Source organism: Chanodichthys erythropterus, chromosome 11 (genome assembly GCF_024489055.1).
Source record: "Chanodichthys erythropterus isolate Z2021 chromosome 11, ASM2448905v1, whole genome shotgun sequence".
Taxonomy (NCBI): Eukaryota; Metazoa; Chordata; class Actinopteri; order Cypriniformes; family Xenocyprididae; genus Chanodichthys; species Chanodichthys erythropterus.
This window is the reverse complement of record NC_090231.1, coordinates 11430515-11452586: the sequence shown is the minus strand read 5'-3', so window position 1 is coordinate 11452586 and position 22072 is coordinate 11430515. Positions and strand designations below refer to the sequence as shown.

The 22072-nt window shown below is 35.3% G+C and overlaps 2 protein-coding genes across 4 annotated transcripts in view; both read right to left on the bottom strand.

The window, feature by feature from the left end:
• The window catches only part of LOC137031071 (mucin-17-like), a 38850-nt gene extending 37307 nt beyond the window's left edge, over positions 1-1543 (bottom strand). For both annotated transcript variants that reach the window (XM_067401680.1, XM_067401681.1), the window contains exon 1: positions 982-1543. In XM_067401680.1, coding sequence (XP_067257781.1) covers positions 982-1036 — 55 coding nt within the window. In that variant the 5' untranslated portion in view covers positions 1037-1543. The remainder of the gene's footprint in view (positions 1-981) is intronic.
• Positions 1544-5622: 4079 nt separating this feature from the next.
• muc3a (mucin 3A, cell surface associated) lies at positions 5623-21329 on the bottom strand. 2 transcript variants are annotated; one of them, XM_067401674.1, is made up of 13 exons: positions 21141-21329; positions 19777-19836; positions 13947-17603; positions 13463-13578; positions 11654-11712; positions 11468-11539; positions 11170-11282; positions 11022-11084; positions 7917-8091; positions 7548-7709; positions 6830-6909; positions 6510-6667; positions 5623-6235 (listed from the first exon to the last, which is right to left on the bottom strand). In XM_067401674.1, exons 1-13 carry the CDS (start codon positions 21193-21195, stop codon positions 6191-6193), a joined length of 4815 nt encoding a protein of 1604 aa, XP_067257775.1. In that variant the 5' UTR covers positions 21196-21329; the 3' UTR covers positions 5623-6190. The 2 variants fall into 2 exon arrangements, with proteins under 2 accessions (XP_067257775.1, XP_067257774.1); XM_067401673.1 differs by having other exon boundaries at positions 5631-6235; positions 19777-19839.
• Positions 21330-22072: the final 743 nt, after the last annotated feature.

The window sequence follows — 22072 nt, the reverse complement described above, 5'->3', positions numbered from 1 at the left end:
CTGAGAGCGCATTTGGTACACATATGTTTTTAACAGACATACTGTATTTCTTTTAAACACCCTTTCAGGACTATGTAGGCTAATCTTGTTTCTGGATGAATCAATGTATGAAAGCAAGAAAACATTTGGTCCTTTCAATTGGCCCAAATTCATCCAAATTCACATTAAGACTTTATTAAATTATTTGTATTAAATTATATTTTTACAGAATGTCTACTGTTTACTGTTTAGTACACATATCTAATAGCCCAACCATTACTAGCCTTATAACATGCATGCAACACTTGTTGTTACATCATGAGATGTAGAATTCACTTTGTATTCAAGATTTTTTCCAAAAAGCCTGCAAATGACTTAATTGTTACAAATGTTCTCATATTATCTCTCATTATTTGTATGAAACAGTATTTAGAATAGATCTTTATGTCTGTCAGCCTGCCTATTAATATTTTCATATTCAGCAATTCATATTTGTTTAATGTTTTAAGTCCAGTGATGATGAAGATCACTGTAAAAAATTATGTGATGGATTTACTTAAAATACATATGCACCATTTTTGCATCACACTTTTTTCAGCTTGAAGCAAATTTATGTAAAACTAACAAGAAATCCTTTGTTATAGGTACTTAAATATATTTGTTTACTCAACATTCTTTACTTAAAAACACAAGTTGAATTTACCAAGTAATACCAAGTTGTTTTAACTTAACATTTAAGCTAATTTACATTAAAAAAAGACAGTTCATTGAGTTGAACAAACTTAAAATTTTAATTAATTTTAGACCTTGAGCTATTGAATAAAAGTTACTGTACTGCTAACATTCAATGTCTTAAAAAAATAAGTACAACACATACAATTAACAACAGCATTTCAACAAAATGGTTTCACACAATTGGTACAATTAGTAAAATCAGTACAAAAATAAAGCATTTAGGTTTTATATATATATATGACCATTTGAAATATATTTTCTCCCTACCTGAAGTGAGAAAAAGACTCAGGATCAGAAGGAATGAAGATGTGTAGCTTTTCATTTCCCCAAATGATACCACTATGAGTCCAAACACATGAAAAATAATACCTGTCTTTAACAGGTTTAGCCACTAACACATCTCAGCCTGTGCAACTTTCAGTGTCCAACTCAATGTGATTTACTGACCCAAGTACATGATTTAGTATCAAAGTCCTCTGTGAAAGACAGTTTGTATAGATCATAAAACACTGATAAAGACTCATTTTCCTTGAACCATTTCACATTTCTACTTATTTCCCAACGTCATAATACACTGATATTACACACTGTCAGAAAAAAATATGCAAAATTTGTACCTTTAGGGGTCCAACGGCTTGTCACTGGGGCAGTACCCTCAAGGGTACACCTGTTGTACCCTTTATAAGTTTAGTACTTTTGTTTTGTTTGTACCTTTCAAAGGCAAATATGTACTTTTGGTGACCAAATTGTACCTTGTAGCGCTATGGTACCATAATGTTCCCCTAAAAATGGTACAGATTTGTCCTTTTAAGGGCATTGCCCCAGTGACAAACCCTTTGTACCTCCTGATGGCACATTTGTACCCCACACAACATATTAAAAAGGTCATACTGCTGTTTTAACACATTTATTAAATAACATTAAAATCTATTTTAAACAAATTTTAAATATTTTTAAATATTTATTAATATTTTTATTCTATTTTAAATATTACAATCTCACAATTTCATGCACAGATTTCAAAGAAAAAAAACATTTTAAACATTGTATCACAAAGCATCATCATTTATTTCCAAAAACAGTACACACATTACCTGTAACTCAACTTAAAACATTAAACAGTACTACACATTTAATTTTAACTGTACATGAATCACAATTTATCATAGACTTAGCAATGTTTCAAGGGTTTTTTTTTTTTTCTTTTTTTCTTTTGCCCTGTTAAATTATACTCCATTCAGGTATGCATGGAAGTGTGAAGCATAAGACATTGGGTTTAAAAGCTCACCACACAGAAGCCAAAAGAGTTTGAAAACCAAGGTGTTTGGTTGCATCTTATGAAAATCCATTCACATGACCTTCAATCAAGGATGCATCCTGACCAGTGACTACAAACTCCTGTTGGAGACAAATTAAAAATTAGTACAACCTTTTTTCTTTTTTTAACTTTCCATTTTTGTAACCACAATAGAATAAAAAAATTAAATCAAGGCTAATTCATACCAAGGACAATAACTACAACCATAAAATGATATAACATAAATTTGACTTTCATTCTTAGACAATAATGATAACTGTACCATAACTGTAACAATAATGACACAAGAGGAACAATATCATTGGAATCACTTTTGGGGGAACTTTTTTTTTCAACTTTTTTTTTTCAACTGAAATGAACAAAAACATTGGAAGCCAATCAGAAATAAAGAGCTCAAGCATTTAAAGCAACAGATAATTTTGCTGCAGCATTTGCTTAAAATAGAGAACATTATCTTCCTTTTTTTCTGCAAATGCTAAAATAGTTATTAAGTCAAAGTCAAGTCAAATTTATTTATATAGCGCTTTTACAATTGGTAATTGTTTCAAAGCAGCTTTACATATTAGAAGCACAGAAAAAAAGGGAAGTGGTTAAAACTGTACAAACAAGCGTGGTAATATGTAACATATACAAGATGGTGCTACATTAAGCCAATGTCGGCTGACTTCCAGGGGTTGAAAAAACCCCCTAGGAGAAAAACCCAGCGTGCTAGCACTGGGAAAAAAGTCCTAGGAGGGAAAAAACCCCTTGGAAGATATATATATGTAAATGTATATGGAGATCAAAATCTGAATTGTACATTTTTATTATAGAGATTAAAAATCGATTATATATAAATATATGTAAGCGGATACGGGGATCCTGGGCTACGTTGTAGTCAGGTCCAGACGCAGGTTCTCCATCTGACCTGGATACGGCCTGGATCCAGCACCCGGCAAACCTCAGGATAAGCAGAGAGACAGATATTAGCCTAGATGCCATTCTTGTTCTGATGTACAGGTATATCTAGTGTTATAGGAAATGTTCTCGGTTCCGGCCGACCTAATTATTGCAGCGTAACAATCCTTTAACGGATTTGAAAAATGTTAATGTATTGATAATGTGTTATGTGTATGCAAGAGCAAAGAGATGTGTTTTTAGTCTAGATTTAAACTGACAGAATGTGTCTGCTTCCCGAACAATGCTAGGAAGATTGTTCCAGAGTTTAGGTGCTAAATAGGAAAATGATCTGCCGCCTTCAGTTGATTTTGATATTCTGGGTATTATCAACTGGCCTGAATTCTGAGATCGCAATAAACGTGAAGGACTATAATGCATTAAGAGCTCACTTAGGTACTGGGGAGCTAAACCATTTAGAGCTTTATAAGTAAGTAGCAAGATTTTAAAATCTATACGATGTTTAATAGGGAGCCAATGTAATGTTGATAGAACTGGGCTAATATGGTCATACTTTCTGGTTCTAGTAAGAACTCTAGCTGCCGCATTTTGAACCAACTGTAGTTTGTTTAAAAGCCGAGCAGAACAACCACCCAGTAGAGCGTTACAATAATCTAGTCTTGAGGTCATGAATGCATGAACCAACTGTTCCGCATTTGTCATTGAGAGCATATGTCGTAATTTAGATATATTTTTTAGATGGAAGAAGGCGGTTTTACAGATACTAGAAACATGACTTTCAAATGAAAGATTGGTATCAAAGAGCACACCCAGGTTCCTAACTGAGGACGAAGGTTTAATGGAGCACCCGTCAAGTGTTAGAGAGTATTCAAGGTTTTTTCGTGAGGAAGTTTTTGGTCCAAAGATTAGGAAATCAGTTTTTCTGAATTTAATAATAAGAAATTTCTTGTCATCCAGTTTTTAATGTCAGCTATGCATTCTGTTAGTTTTGTGAATTTGTAGGTTTCGTCAGGGCGCGAGGAAATATAGAGCTGAGTATCGTCAGCGTAGCAGTGAAAACTAACACCATGCTTCCTAATTATCTCTCCTAAGGGCAGCATGTACAGAGTGAAAAGCAACGGTCCTAATACTGAGCCTTGTGGTACCCCATATTTAACCTGTGATCGATACGACATCTCTTCATTAACTACCACAGACTGATAACGGTCAGATAAGTATGATTTGAACCATGCCAAAGCAATTCCACTAATGCCAATATAGTTTTCAAGTCTTTTTAAAAGAATGTTATGATCGATAGTGTCAAAAGCAGCACTGAGATCTAATAACACTAATAGAGAAATACAGCCACGATCGGATGATAGGAGTAGATCGTTTGTAACTCTAACGAGAGCAGTCTCAGTACTATGGTATGGTCTAAATCCTGACTGGAAATCCTCACAGATTCCATTTCTTTCTAAAAAGGAACACAGAAAGAAATGGAATTACTAGGGTTGGTGGGTGAGGGTTGGTCAGGACAGTTTGTAGCAAAACAGTAGGGTTAGTTCACACAAAAATGAAAATTCTGTCATTTACTCACAGTCATGTTGTTCCAAACCCATAAGACTTTCATTCATCTTAATATATTTGAAAATATTTTTTAATGAAATCTAAGCAATTTCTGTCCCTCCATAGACAGCTACAGAACTAAAAGAGTTGATCAGAATCAGAAAGAGCTTTATTGAATTTGTTCATAAAGAGATTGTAAATTGAGCAGTTTAGTCCACATTTACCAAAGAGACTCAATTGATAAGATGTACAGATTTTATTTAGGCTTTTAATTATACAAATATTGATCAGCAAACATAAAGCTCAAACAAACCTGCTTGACAAACAAGAACAAACATTTTGTTGAAGCTTAAACTTGATGTGTAACACACGAGAATGAACACATTGGTTCTCGCACGTCAAACAAACATGTTTGAGCTTCCGTTTAACACAACTGATGTTTGTGTTGATGAGTGTTAATATGTGAATAAAAGCCTAAATGAAATGTATTCATCATATAAAGTGATCAAGTCTCTTCAAAAAAATTGGACTGAACTGCTAGATTCATATGAATTAGTTTTATGATTTCTTTATGAATATTTTGAAGCATCAAAGTAGTAGTTGCATAGCTGTCAATGGAGGGACAGAAATCACTTTGATTAAAAATATCTACATTTGTGTTATGAAGATGTACAGGTAATTAATGACATTCATTTTTAGGTGAACTAACCCTTTAAACTATAAGAATACACACCTGTGACAGGCTCCTGGAGTTTCTTCAGACAGCCTCACTGTCCTTGCTATTCCTGACCTCATCTTCAAGAACCAGATGTGCAAGCTCCGAGTTTATGTCTGAAGAATTTTTTTTTAATTTTTTTTAATGTATATAAACAGGTTCTATCAACTTCTGTTCATTATAACTTATTAGATGTCCTTTTGAAAGAACAAAGTGTGTTGTGTGTCTATGAATAGGAAAACATTGAAAAGTACAAAAATAACTAATAAAGAGACATGCATGCATGTGTTAGTGCATGATGTGGCTTATACATTAAAATCTAAGATGTTTAATCTCTATTTGATGTTTTCTTACTGCCAGTACACAGCTCAAGAATATAATTTTGTTGTTCATGTATTTTATTGCAATTACAGGGAAAAAGAAGATAACTAAAACAATTGAGAATATATATATTTATATTTATTTATTTGAACATAAGCATGTGTCAATTTACAAAGGTGTGGAATATAATGATAATAAATAATTTCTGGAGTATGTTAATAAATAATTTGTGGTTAATATGTAATTTACAAACCAATTCATATTAATACAATGTGATAAAGAACAACGTTAATAAAACACAAGGACTCCTGAAGGAGCACTAACAAAGTAAAACCTGTAAAAATGATGCTACACTATATTCTTATTTTGCTACCTTCATTATTTTAATAACATATCTGAAGGGAAGCAGGACATTTCTAAAGTTTCACTGCTTCTCTTCATCATGTGATCAAACACAATATGGACGGACGATGTTTGTCACACATCTGAGATACAGAAAATATGCACAATTGTACTATTACTAAAAAAAAATTATGGTAAAAAAATTGAACTCTCTCGCAATTGACTTGAGATTGATCGTCAAGACTAGAAATTTTTAAAGCATCCAAGCAACAGATACATTCAATATGTCAAACAGAGCCATTCTACTTGTGTTAAATTCCATACATTTCGAATATCACTTAAATATCAAAAGATGTCCGGATGTGAGGTCTGTTCATATTCATCTGTTAAGAGCAAAAGACATAATGAGGAATTATTGAAAAGCCATGATAGTAGTGATGCTACAATGCTAATATTGCACTGAATTCAACAGTAGAGAAGAAAAAAAATCAGTGGCTACTTGTAACAGGTACCATGGACATATGCAGTTGTGCAATAAAAGGAGTCATAAATTAAAACTCGTCCTTTATCAACCCTGTTGCTGCACGTAGTGGCTTTAGATTTGTTTACTTTGTATGAACAAATTATGTTGATATGTATTTATCTGTCAGTACTCACAAGCTGGTCTCTCTGAAGATTCCGGAGATTAATATCAGGTTCAGGTGAGAAATTCTGGGTGTAGTATCGATCCGCAGAGAAATCTGGTTTATATTTTTCTAAACTGTTCTGCTTATGCATGCCTCCCGGTGAGTATACTGGATTATCATACATGCCAACTGGAAATAAAAAAAAGGTATGTTAACTAATCAGAGACTTGTTCAAATGAGACAACACAACTGTTAACAATATTGTTAATTGTGCACAAAAATAATTTGGTGAATGATTCAAATGTTCAGTTACTGCCTACAGGCAACAACTGTTGTATGATTTTTGGGTACCTGATGTTTTCTTTTGTGGTGGCCACTCAAAGTCATCATCTAACCATTCTTTCACTAGCTCTTGCTTAATGTCCTTATTCCTGTAAAACAAAGAAATAGAGTTATGGACATAAAAACATTATAAGAACACTGTCTTTTATTTCAATACACATTTGGAAAAGATTGATTGCGATTGATTGCATTTTCCCAGATTTTTAGAGGGGCTGTCATAAAATTTTGAATCTTCCACAGATTTAATGACAGGATTGTAGCCCTCATACATTTTAATGGTACAGCTAAATAAACAAATGGTATTAGAAAAATATTAAACAATCTGTCCAAGCAAACTGCCTTTTCTGGACTTGAGAGTAGCTGATGGATAGATTTTTTTTTTTTTAATTTTTCAGGGAAGTTGCTGAACAAATCTACTGTTAGGTTTGTCTGCAAATCCGTCAGAACATAATGATCTTGTGTTCACAGGGCCTGAAGCTGTCATCATCAATGGAAACAGGAATTTTACAATTTTACATGAAGTTGAACCTGTCCACCAAATGATGCTCAACAGACGTCAGGTGATGCAACAAGACAACGACCCAAAGCACAGTAGTAAACAAACAACTGAATGACTTCGGCAGAAGAACATTGGCCGTCTGGAGAGGCCCTTATGACCGCAAGAGAGCAACTCAGACCAGATATGCCAAAAATATTGCTGAACTGAACAGTTTTATAAATTGCTTACCTTTTTACAGCCTGTTTGTTTATCACAAGATAAGCTGTCAGGAATGCTATAGTTATTACTGCAACGGCTGCCACTGTTCCCAATCCGGCATAGAATCCAACCTTGTGTACCAGGAAACTGCAATCCTCTCCCAAATACCAATTAACCTCAGTTTCGAGGCAACTAGAACAAATTATAAGTCCTTTTCAATTTTCAGAAAAAAATAGCTGTACATATGTGTTATTTAGCAGATGCTTTTATTCAAACTAAAAGTATACTTATGTTGGGGACAGACATACAAGGCATTGCACTCTTTGAGTGTCCAGCCCAGATCTTTATCCACCACTATATAGTTAAATAATTAAATATAGTTAAAATAAAAGTACGTACTAGCAGGATGGACCTTGTTCAGTAACTCCACAGGTGCCAGCGTTCATACACATTTTTGGTTTAGGATAATTGCTATGGCATGCAGTCAGACATGCCACTTTGCCGTCCACCACAAATGGTTCATAATACTTTTGGAAGACTTCACCTAAATCTTTTGTAGCCTCTGTACAAACCTCTTTGATCATGGAAATAAAGAGACAACAGTCATAATAAATAATAATGATACAATAAAAAATAATAAATAAAGTATAAACAATTACAAAAACAAAAAGAAAATCTTTTTGTTAATTTGACCTTGTGCTTTGGACCTATACTACTGTCATTTTTAGCTTCACTAAATTAATTGTTGATCTTTGTGTATAGCTTCTCTCCCAATGGACCCTTCGCTAAGACACACCCGAAAACCGCCACAGGCCAATCGTGGTTTAGCAACCGTTACTAGGCGCAGGAGGTCTGTCAAGCTTTCGAGCGAGGGAACATGCCGAAGTGTTGTGCTTATGGATTGCGTTAACCTGATACCAGGTATCCTAACAGTTTAGACGGGGTGGTGGAATTTTTTTCCCCTTCTCGAAACCTAAAACCCAAGGGGAGAAGTGCCGGTGTTCTGACAATTTGTGCTACCCTTTCAGATTTTATTACCTCCCATTGAAACAGTGGGTAACGTTAGCAAAATCTGAAAATGCTAACGTTACCTATCAGATTGTGCTTCCAGCGTGATATTAACGTGGTTTATGGCTTTATTAACATCTACACTTTCCCCAACCCTAAACCTACCCTTAACAATAATGCAAGTACAGTAATTGTGTGTTATTTATCATGACAACAATGATGTAATATTGATGTATGCATATGCAGTAAGTCCGGGTAGGTTAGCAACAGGCACGTGCAGGGGGGGGGGGCACTGGGTGCTTGAGCACCTGCCCCTTTGCCCCTTGGTGCTCAAAGTGCCCTTTTGTCAAAGCAAAATTTCCTCTATTTTTTTGTAATAACATGACCTTTTGTGAATGTCTAAATATTAGTAAAATTTATTAATAATAATTTAGCCGTAAATAAAATGACCCACATGATGACCTTTTACCTGACGATGACGACCTCATCCGACCGGGACGATTCCCCACGCCGCACGCGCATTTTAGTGGTGTTTCATTCTCAGCGAAGTGATTTTGAAGTTTATTTACTTATTATTATTTTACAAGAACGATGTGATGTGAGAACATTCAGATGTGTTGTTTATATTGCTGTGTGTAGTCTGTAGTGTAGAAGTAACGTTAGCGTGCTGTTTGAGGGAGAAAAGTTTCACAGGCAGACATCGAGGGGTCTGTTCTTTTTTATGTTATTTGACTAAACTATTATTATATTACAATATTTATTTATTTTTTTTTAAACGTAGAGTGCCTTAAAAATAATTATCACAACACTGGTAAGACTTATTCAAATTTTCTCATTCTCTGAATTATCATTATAAAAATAAAAACAATTCAGAAATGAATTAAAATATAATTATATTTTAAATGTGACACACATTTTTTTTCCTACAATAGCAACATGGTTTACAACAGCAAGACCACTTTAACCTGTAAACTCAATAATATCTCTCTAGAAATAAATGTAAAAATATCAATTTCAATATAAAATGAATAATATACCTGACCTGACATCAAAGTGCAGTGTGAAGGATATGTGACCCTAGTGACAATGATGTCATTAACATTTTTAAGGACATGTCCAACAGGAAACTTCTGTTATAAGTGCCTTCAACCACTCATCCTCCACTTATAAAATTAATGCTACACTGTGATTTTTAGTGGGTGCCATCAGAATGAACACACACACACACACATTTTAGTTTCTTTATTTATATTTTTGATGATTTCTCACTCTTACCCCTTACATGGCCACCATCATCATATCCCCCAATTAATGTTTTTTTTTTTTTATTATTTTTTTTAATCAGATAATAAAACTATATTGCACTGTACGAAACATGGGCCACGTCGATTTTACTATAAAGTTTTCTATAGTTTTTACTATAACAGCTGTTCTTAATTATTCTGTAAAACAGAGAAGAAAAAGCCATCAACTTAAGACAACTTTCTAATCCCAGAGTTATTATTAGGTGGAAAGAAAATATTTTTTTTAACTTTTAAACTTTCCCATTCTGTTTCTTTTTCAAAACTGCATCACAGCATTTGCTGCTGTATCAATACATAATCATCCATATCGATACGCGGATCAGCAAGGAATGCATCACAATATATTGCTGTATTGATATTTTGAGCAGCGCTAAAGCCTTGTTCCATGTGCCCCTTTTATACTTTGAGCACCTGCCCCTCCAAAGGTCTCTGCACGGCCCTGGTTAGCAAGCTAGCTAACTCAGCACATCGTTGCTTGGAAATAATGACGGTTCTTTGTTCATAATGCATATAACGTATTTTAACGTAAAATAATATGATTAAAGACAAGACGGAGTTATGTTAGCCTGACGTGCTAAAATTATAAGCGGAGAGAATGTTATCATTGCAAAGTGGTCAGGCTAACGTCTTGTGTTTATTCCACAAAACTTATGGATAAGCTGTTTGATTTATAATTATTAGGTTATTTTCACAAATTTCACTTAACCTGCCGTGGATGAACAAAGCTTTTCCTCAACAAAAATGTGTTTCCCATTTGAATGGTCAGCGTATGAGGCGGCTGCTGCTCGCACTCGGAGCTTTAGCTCCCATTTTGATCAAATTATTTTCTAATCGGTTGCATATTATGTCGTGGATATATCCCTCGAATGCATACTGCAGTCCCTTTTGTCTTGCTCTCTCAGATATTTCACCTGTTCACCAAAAATGACTAATTATCTCCTTGGAAATGTCTGACACCGGTGCATACACACTGTAAATGTTAAAAACATGCAGAATGTTTCAAATATTCCAAATCAAACATTACACATTAAAACGCATTTCAGATATTTCACTCAGTACTTTTTTTTTTTTTTTTTTTTTTTTTTTTGTGAAGAATATGCAATTCAATAAAATGACAAAACTGATTAGTAGTATATAAAATAGCTCACAATTCTTTTTTGCCCCTAGCACAATAAGTGAACTAAAAACTCACTTTTGATGTCATCTTCGGGGTCAGTCGGTGTTGCTAAGGCATCATTTACAACTAAGTCTTTGACTAGAATACAAAAAAGGACAAACAGGTATTAACAATCTAATAACTCCAAAATAGATAAAGGGAGGAAATGCATATGACAACCTACCATTGTCTTTTATGTCTTTGAACACCTCATCCATGTCTTTGACTAGATTTTCATAAGTTTCTTTGATGTTCTCATTTGTAATGTTAAGAATAACATCATGATTAACCTTCAGACTAGCCACATGATTTAAAAAAAAAAGAGAAAAAACAAAAATATAAAATCAGTCCTTCATTTTTTTTTTCAGTGTTTTCAAGCTGTATATTTTTTTTATTGTGGATGTAATACAAGGTTTAACACTGACATTTTTCTTTTTAAGTATTTATTATACATGTTTGGTTATTACATTTTGTACTGTTACCTTTTTATAGTTTCCTTCAAAGACAAGCTTCTTATTCCTCTTTGCCTACTTTGTTTTATTGATCCACCAGCACTTTGACAGGACAAAAAAAAAAAAAAAAAACAGACATTTAGATCTATAGTCAGACATTATATGGACATAAATATAATTACAAAATTGCTTGTGCTGTTAAAGTAGATGAATTACCTTAGAATTATGTTGTCCACACGCTCAAAATTAGGCATTTTCCTATAAAAGGGTACAACCTATAATAGAATGAAAATGTATCTTTAATATTTCAATTGGAAAAAAAAAGGTTCTCCACTGTTGAAAATAGTTCGTGAAAGTTTTGTACACTTAAGTCACTCTTAAAAATGTATGTTATTGCATAGGTAACAATGTATGAAACCAAGAGGCCTCTGCAAATAAATGATTAAAAAATAGAGCTTTTCTTAAAACTAACTTCACTTTTTCATTTAAATTATCCCGTAAATTACTTTTAATAGTTTAGAATAGAAAATAAAAAGCCAGATGTGTTGAAATGTAATATGTTAGTAACTTTCCTTGTGTCAACCCTGTGGAATAAGTAATTGTATTGTTACAATTGAGACTAAATCCTTTACTTAAATTAGAGGTGTAAAAAATACCTGAAAACCATAGGCTACTTGAGTAAAAGTACAAATGAAAATGACTTCATTACAAGTTACAAGTCACAAATTCCAATATGATTAGAGTAAAAACCTATCGTATTTAACAGTCCTTAAGTATTTTACTTGTGCTGAATGTAGGCTCAAAGGCTCTGTTTACACCTGGTATTAAGATGCATTTTGGTTGCTCCGATCGCAAGTAGTGAACCCAATATACCTGTTTACACCTGGTGTTTTAATCCGTCTCTTTTGTCCACTTTCAACCATTTCTGTTCTAATTTCTTTGTGGGGAAGGTCTATTGGTGGGTGAATTATGTTTTTTTTTTTAGATCTTTCGATCTAATGGACAAAATGAGCTTACACAATTTACATATGGACGTGCCCAGAGATGATGGGAAAACATACAATGAGCATCAGCTTTCGTTTCTGCCCTGATAGCCGCAAGTCCACGCCGAGCACTGTGAGTGTGTGTTAGAAATCAGGAATGGTGAGAGAACATTGTGCTTGGTACATTTTTCGCCTTCAAACTAAAGTTATATCATATATACTTATATTATATCCAGCCGACAAAGTTAAATCCCACCTCCTCAATGCTCTTGTGGTCGAATGCATTCGAACAGCCGAAGACCACCTACTCTCTGCCTACTGACCTAATGCATAAACATTATGGAAAGCGCACTTGCCAGACGGGATTTCAACTTTTGCCGTCTGAAGACCCAAGTTTGGTTTGAAGAGGAAAAACATACAAAGCACAATGTTCTTTCACCATTCCTGATTTCTCTTCTGACTGTTAGAGCAGAAAAAGCTGCTGCTCACTGGGCACATTCATATGTAAATTGCACAAGCTTATTTTGTCCATTGAATGATCTGGTAAAAAAAAACAACAACAACATAAATTTACCCACCCATAGACCTTCCCCATGAAGAAAACAGGATAGACATAGTTGAAAGTGGACAAAAGAGGGATTAAAACACCAGGTGGAAACAGGAATGTTCTACTGATCTCTACCTCGTCTACTACTGATCCGATCGACCAAAACGCATACCAGGTGTAAGAGAAGTGCAAGTGATAAACAGGAAACACTTGATCTGTGAGAAGTTGCTTCTTTTGTAACAGAATTAATCTGCTGCAAAAAAAGTTAGATGCCATGCAAAATGTAACGAGTAATTGCATAAGTCATCACAAATGTATTTGAGTAATCAGTACATATACTTATTAAAAAATGTAGTCAAGCAGAGAGTAAAAGTTGCTAATATCTTTGATAATCAAACTACAGTGCAGCCAAAAATATTTACTCAAATACTTTTCACCACTGACTTAAATTATGTTGTTTTAGAAAAGGAAAGCCATCTAATCCACAATACTTACCGTTTCATTGAATTTTTTAACAAAACTTTTATATTTCTCTGATGATGGGTTTTCATGTTCAGGAGTAAATTTTTCATTCACTTCCATACCAACTTTGACTGTCCTTTCAATGTTCTCTGAAAAGTAAAGGAAATTTTACTCAGTACTTAAATGTATAATTACAGTGTAACAAAGACACCTTAAAATAAAGTGTAACCACAAAAAACAAAAAAACAAAATTCAAGCTATGGTATTATTAAGCCGCATCTTTGAAAAAAAATTGAATGCACTATATTTTAATTAAGACCATTCTTACTGGAAAAACAACTGAAGGAATTTAAATCTGGTGAACTTATTCTTTTGAACAGGATTGAAGATGAAATTGTAGCAAAATTAATCCAAAGAAATTGTCATGTCAAGCCCAAAAAACGTGACGTTAAGATAAAAGTTAATACAATAATTTATTTATTTTCATAAAATTTATTTGATAGACTTTTTAACAAACCTTTGACTGTAATTTGAGTTTCAGCATTACTGCAGTGTGTCCCTGTAAAACCAGTCCGACAGATACAAGCCAGGTTGTTTGTCTGTGGAGTTCCACCATTTTGACACTCAATAGGTTTGGCAGTTGTGGTTTTGGGTGTTGACTGAGTAGATATTGTTGCCGTTACATTAACGGTGGTCATAGTATGATCTTCTGAAGTTACACTAGAAATCCCTGTTGTACTGTCGTCTGGAGTTACAGTGGTTTCTGGTGTATTTGGAGATTCACTGGTTACTGTAATTTCAACAGTTGTTAAAATATCTGGTGTAGGAGTGGTGTCGACTGTAGTTGTAGCAGGATCTCCTGAAGTAACACTGGAAATCCCTGTTGTACTTTCATTTGGAGTTACAGTGGTTTCTGGTGTATTTGGAGATTCACTGGTTGCTGTGATTTCAACAGTTGTTAAAATATCTGGTGTAGGAGTGGTGTTGACTGTAGTTGTAGCAGGATCTCCAGAAGTAACACTGGAAATCCCTGTTGTACTTTCATCTGGAGTTACAGTGGTTTCTGGTGTATTTGGAGATTCACTGGTTGCTGTGATTTCAACAGTTGTTAAAATATCTGTTGTAGGAGTGGTGTCGACTGTAGTTGTAGCAGGATCTCCTGAAGTAACACTGGAAATCCCTGTTGTACTTTCATTTGGAGTTACAGTGGTTTCTGGTGTATTTGGAGATTCACTGGTTGCTGTGATTTCAACAGTTGTTAAAATATCTGTTGTAGGAGTGGTGTTGACTGTAGTTGTAGCAGGATCTCCTGAAGTTACACTGGAAATCCCTGTTGTACTTTCATCTGGAGTTACAGTGGTTTCTGGTGTATTTGGAGATTCACTGGTTGCTGTAATTTCAACAGTTGTTGAAATATCTGGTGTAGGAGTGGTGTCGACTGTAGTTGTAGCAGGATCTCCAGAAGTAACACTGGCAATCCCTGTTGTACTTTCATTTGGAGTTACAGTGGTTTCTGGTGTATTTGGAGATTCACTGGTTGCTGTGATTTCAACAGTTGTTAAAATATCTGTTGTAGGAGTGGTGTTGACTGTAGTTGTAGCAGGATCTCCTGAAGTTACACTGGAAATCCCTGTTGTACTTTCATCTGGAGTTACAGTGGTTTCTGGTGTATTTGGAGATTCACTGGTTGCTGTAATTTCAACAGTTGTTGAAATATCTGGTGTAGGAGTGGTGTCGACTGTAGTTGTAGCAGGATCTCCAGAAGTTACACTGGAAATCCCTGTTGTACTTTCATTTGGAGTTACAGTGGTTTCTGGTGTATTTGGAGATTCACTGGTTGCTGTGATTTCAATAGTTGTTAAAATATCTGTTGTAGGAGTGGTGTCGACTGTAGTTGTAGCAGGATCTCCTGAAGTTACACTGGAAATCCCTGTTGTACTTTCATCTGGAGTTACAGTGGTTTCTGGTGTATTTGGAGATTCACTGGTTGCTGTAATTTCAACAGTTGTTGAAATATCTGGTGTAGGAGTGGTGTCGACTGTAGTTGTAGCAGGATCTCCAGAAGTAACACTGGCAATCCCTGTTGTACTTTCATTTGGAGTTACAGTGGTTTCTGGTGTATTTGGAGATTCACTGGTTGCTGTGATTTCAATAGTTGTTAAAATATCTGTTGTAGGAGTGGTGTCGACTGTAGTTGTAGCAGGATCTCCTGAAGTTACACTGGAAATCCCTGTTGTACTTTCATTTGGAGTTACAGTGGTTTCTGGTGTATTTGGAGATTCACTGGTTGCTGTAATTTCAACAGTTGTTAAAATATCTGTTGTAGGAGTGGTGTCGACTGTAGTTGTAGCAGGATCTCCTGAAGTTACACTGGCAATCCCTGTTGTACTTTCATCTGGAGTTACAGTGGTTTCTGGTGTATTTGGAGATTCACTGGTTGCTGTGATTTCAATAGTTGTTAAAATATCTGTTGTAGGAGTGGTGTCGACTGTAGTTGTAGCAGGATCTCCTGAAGTTACACTGGCAATCCCTGTTGTACTTTCATTTGGAGTTACAGTGGTTTCTGGTGTATTTGGAGATTCACTGGTTGCTGTGATTTCAATAGTTGTTAAAATATCTGTTGTAGGAGTGGTGTCGACTGTAGTTGTAGCAGGATCTCCTGAAGTTACACTGGAAATCCCTGTTGTACTTTCATCTGGAGTTACAGTGGTTTCTGGTGTATTTGGAGATTCACTGGTTGCTGTGATTTCAACAGTTGTTAAAATATCTGTTGTAGGAGTGGTGTTGACTGTAGTTGTAGCAGGATCTCCAGAAGTAACACTGGAAATCCCTGTTGTACTTTCATCTGGAGTTACAGTGGTTTCTGGTGTATTTGGAGATTCACTGGTTGCTGTGATTTCAACAGTTGTTAAAATATCTGTTGTAGGAGTGGTGTCGACTGTAGTTGTAGCAGGATCTCCTGAAGTTACACTGGAAATCCCTGTTGTACTTTCATTTGGAGTTACAGTGGTTTCTGGTGTATTTGGAGATTCACTGGTTGCTGTGATTTCAATAGTTGTTAAAATATCTGTTGTAGGAGTGGTGTCGACTGTAGTTGTAGCAGGATCTCCTGAAGTTACACTGGCAATCCCTGTTGTACTTTCATCTGGAGTTACAGTGGTTTCTGGTGTATTTGGAGATTCACTGGTTGCTGTGATTTCAACAGTTGTTAAAATATCTGTTGTAGGAGTGGTGTCGACTGTAGTTGTAGCAGGATCTCCTGAAGTTACACTGGAAATCCCTGTTGTACTTTCATTTGGAGTTACAGTGGTTTCTGGTGTATTTGGAGATTCACTGGTTGCTGTAATTTCAACAGTTGTTGAAATATCTGGTGTAGGAGTGGTGTCGACTGTAGTTGTATCAGGATCTCCAGAAGTAACACTGGCAACCCCTGTTGTACTTTCATCTGGAGTTACAGTGGTTTCTGGTGTATTTGGAGATTCACTGGTTGCTGTGATTTCAACAGTTGTTAAAATATCTGGTGTAGGAGTGGTGTCGACTGTAGTTGTATCAGGATCTCCTGAAGTTACACTGGCAATCCCTGTTGTACTTTCATTTGGAGTTACAGTGGTTTCTGGTGTATTTGGAGATTCACTGGTTGCTGTGATTTCAATAGTTGTTAAAATATCTGTTGTAGGAGTGGTGTCGACTGTAGTTGTAGCAGGATCTCCTGAAGTTACACTGGCAATCCCTGTTGTACTTTCATTTGGAGTTACAGTGGTTTCTGGTGTATTTGGAGATTCACTGGTTGCTGTGATTTCAATAGTTGTTAAAATGTCTGTTGTAGGAGTGGTGTCGACTGTAGTTGTAGCAGGATCTCCTGAAGTTACACTGGCAATCCCTGTTGTACTTTCATCTGGAGTTACAGTGGTTTCTGGTGTATTTGGAGATTCACTGGTTGCTGTGATTTCAATAGTTGTTAAAATATCTGTTGTAGGAGTGGTGTCGACTGTAGTTGTATCAGGATCTCCAGAAGTAACACTGGCAATCCCTGTTGTACTTTCATCTGGAGTTACAGTGGTTTCTGGTGTATTTGGAGATTCACTGGTTGCTGTGGTTTCAACAGTTGTTGAAATATCTGGTGTAGTAAGTTCTGAAGTTACATCAGAAACACTAGCTGAAAATGAAGTGAGATCTGTTGTGGAAATAGAAACAGTTCTTGTTATTGGTCTAGCACTGGCTGTATTTTTGCAGAACTCAGTGGAAAACATGTTTAAAACACAATAAACCTGTTTATCAATATTTTGCAACATAAAATAATCAGCACACTTTTAGAAGGTTCTATATAGAACTGTTAAATGTTCTACATTTAATATAGAGTCTTTTAGTCTTCATTTTAAAGGTTCAGTCAATCTTTTCATGGATTTAGTTTTAATTATTTTTTAATTAATTTTAACTTTTGATTGTATCAAGTTATTTAAAACTTTATCACTTCAAAAAAAAGTTTCCTGGTAGATGGCTGCATTGACTGTGGACTTCAGAAAACACAGTGGACCAACACCAGCAGATGACGTGGCAGCCCAAATCATCAGTGACTGTGGAAACTTCACAATGGACTTCAAGCAACATGGTTTCTGTGCAGTATTATGTAATCATTTAAGACATTTCTCTTTATATAGAACCTTTTTGGCATAAAGGGTTCTTAAAAAGTCAAGAACTCTAGGGCTCTACAGGTGCATCTCAATAAATTAGAATATCATGAAAAAGTTTTTTTCTGTAATTTAATTTCAAAAATCTAGAATATATTTAAGTGTTACTTTATTAGACAAAGTAAAATATTTCCAGACTCTTTTGTTTTCATTTTGATGATTGCAGCTTGCTGCTCATCAAAATAAAAAAATCAGTATCAGAAATTATTAGAATATTTAATTTCAAATTCTATTAAATTACCATTCTCAGGGTATAAATACTGGGTTTAGGTCAGTAATTCCAACAGCAGTCATGGGGAAGTCTGACAGTTGTCCAGAAGACGATCATCAAGACCCTCTACAATGAGGGTAAGCCACAGAGGGTCATTGCTGAAAGAGCAGGCTGTTCGCAGAGTGCTGTGCCAAAGCATATTCATGAAAAGTTGACTGGAGGGAAAAAAGTGTGGTAGGATAAAGTATACAAGTGAAAGGAATGACTGCAGGCTTAAGAAGACTGTCATGCAAAGTTGATTTATGAACTTATGAGAGCTTCAAAAGGAGTGGACTGAAGCTGGAGTCAGTGCATCAAGAGCCACCACACACAGACGTCTTCAGGAAATGAGCTACAACTGTCACATTCCATGTACCAAGCCACTTCTGAACCCTTACCTGGGCTAAGGAGAAAAAGAACTGGACTGTTGTGGTCCAAAGTCCTCCTTTTAGATGAAAGTAAATTTTGCATTTCATTTAGAAATCAAGGTCCCAGAGTCTGGAGGAAGAGTGGAGAGGCACAGAAACCATGTTGCTTGAAGTACAGTGTGAAGTTTCCACAGTCAGTGATGATTTGGGATTGCCATGTCATCTGCTGGTGTTGGTCCACTGTGTTTTCTGAAGTCCACAGTCAACGCAGCCGTCTACTAGGAAATTTTAGAGCACTTCATGCTTCCTTCTGCTGACAAACTTTATGGAGATGCTGATTTCATTTTCCAGCAGGATTTGGCACCTGCCCACACTGCCAAAGGTACCAAAAGCTGATTCAATGACCATGATGTTACTGTGCTTGATTGGCCATCAAACTCGCCTGAGAGAATCTATGGGGTATTGTCAAGAGGAAGATGAGAGACACCAGAACCAACAATGCAGATGACCTGAAGTCCGTTATCAAAGCAACCTGGGCTTCCATAACACCTGAGCAGTGCCACAGGCTGATCGCCTCCATGCCACGCCGCATTGATGCAGTAATTCATGCAAAAGGAGGCCCAACCAAGTATTGAGTGCACAGAAATGAACATACTTTTCAGAAGCCTGACATTTCTGTTTAAAATATCCTTTTTTATCAATCTTAAGTATTCTAATTTATTGAGATTATTGAATTGGTGGGGTTATCACAATTAAAAGAACCAAAGACTTAAAGTACTTCAGTCTGTGTGCATTGAATTTATTTAATACACAAGTTCCACAATTGTATTTTCTATTCAGAATAGAATATTTATTCATATTCAGTTCTACTCTTTCTATTCAGTAAAACTGACTGAATCAAGAAAATGTAAGCAGTTCGTTGTTACAATTTGAGGTTTGGATCCCATTCTGTGAATATTCTATGTTAAAGTTGACCATGATGATTGTGCTCTCAATTGCCCAGTCCTAATAACAAATGTGTGATTTAAATATCTAAATTACCTGTAGTAATTTCTGTAGATGAAACTTCTGGAGAAGTCGGGGTAGCAGGTGAAGAAGCATCTGCTGTGGGTATAGAAACAGTTGTTTCTTTAAGGGGATCTGATGTCTGTCATGAAGTCATGAAGCAAAGCTCAAGTTATGAAGCAAACATGCAGTTAGTCTTAATGTGAAACAATCCAATGTGATATCTAACAGTTCATGTTTTATATATCAACTAGTTAGCATTGTTGGTTATTGTGGATTCAGATGCATTTCCACCATGCAATGTCCTTTAGATGAGGGTTTATACATTAAACCAGATTAAAGGTTCTCTAAGCAATCCTGAGCGGAGTAACTTCCAGTTGACGTTCGAAGTGTTGTCAAACAAAACAGGCTAGCTAGACCCTCCCTCCACCTCATCCTCCCCTCCCATCCGTGCTTCCTGAAACAGTCATGAACGCGCATTTAAAATCATTCTTGTCGTGTTTTTTTACAGTGTGTTCAGGGACAGGCAGCTAGCGGATAGTGAGGAGATGTTTGCTGTATGTGACAAAAAATGTTTTGGCCTAAAAACGCGTGACATCGCTTAGAGGACCTTTAATCATCATAAAGTAAATCTTCCTCCACACCCTTTCCTAACATTGACATTTCACTGAGAGCGCATTTGGTACACATATGTTTTTAACAGACATACTGTATTTCTTTTTAAACACCCTTTCAGGACTATGTAGGCTAATCTTGTTTCTGGATGAATCAATGTATGAAAGCAAGAAAACATTTGGTCCTTTCAATTGGCCCAAATTCATCCAAATTCACATCAAGACATTATTTTTATTAAATTGTATATTTACACAACATCTACTGTTTACTGTTTAGTACACATATCTAATAGACAAAACATTCAGCGCCAAACATTACTAGCCTTTTAACATGCATACAACAGCTGTTGTTACATCATGAGATGTAGAATTCACTTTGTATTCAAGATTATTTTTTTCTATTTTTTAATTGTTACAAATTTTTAACTGTTACAAATCTCTTATTATTTGTATGAAACAGTATTTAGATCTTTATCTCTGTCAGCCTGAGAGATAAAGGTTTTGTTAAATAAAGCAAAATGGATATCCAAATGGATGCCAACAAAAAAACAGCGAACAAGACAACGAGCTGTAGGATTCAAATACGAACAATTAATCAAAAACCATAGTAACCAACAAAAAGTTAAAACAGGTAACAAGGTAAAACAAACTAAGAGTGCATTAAAACGGCAAACATATACAGCTATGGAAAAAATTAAGAGACCACTCCAAGTTCAGAAATCAATGTTAAGTGGTCTCTTAATTTTTTCCATAGCTGTATATATATTATATTTATTTTCTCCCTACCTGAAGTGAGAAAAAGACTCAGGATCAGAAGGAATGAAGATGTGTAGCTTTTCATTTCCCCAAATGATGCCACTATGAGTCCAAACACATGAAAAATAATACCTGTCCTTAACAGGTGTAGCCACTAACACATCTCAGCCTGTGCAACTTTCAGTGTCCAACTCAATGTGATTTACTGACCCAAGTACATGATTAAGATATTACAAGTCACACATACAAGTATCAAAGTCCACTGTGAGGGATGGTTTGTACAGATCATGAAACACTGATAAAGATAAAGACTCATTTTCCTCGAACCATTTCACATTTCTAATTATTTCCCAACGTCATTTTATAATACACTGATATTACTCAATCTGGTGGATGCAAACTGCATGTTTAACTCAACTGAGCACACCAAACTATAATGCTGTGAAAACCTCTCATGATTTTGATATGATGACTGACAAAATGAACACAAATGTTATCCACACACATTCTTGTTACAATAAAATGATAAATTATAAAGGCAAATGTGTGTTTGAATTGGCCTTTAAAGCAAGAAAAAATGCCAGAATTTTAAAAACTAATAGGTCAGCAAATAGGTATAAAATAGGTCAGCTTCTCATGTATGCTGTAAATATGTAACTATCATTTTACCTTGCAGTTTGTGGCTTATAACTGAGATGTGAAACTACTGTTAAATGTGCTTTGTTTTAATTTCTCTATTATGCTCTTCAAACTAAGTTTAGTTGATACAATATTTAAAAATAAAGATAGAAAAAGGCATCAATTTAAAGAACCACAATTTTCAATGCGGGGACACCATGATGTGACCGCAAAGGGAACTTTCACTTTCTCGATCAAAGGGGCAGGGGCTCAATATATATATATACATCCAAATACATCTTATTTTTGTTTCATTTATTGATAAATTCATTGCTTGTAAACCT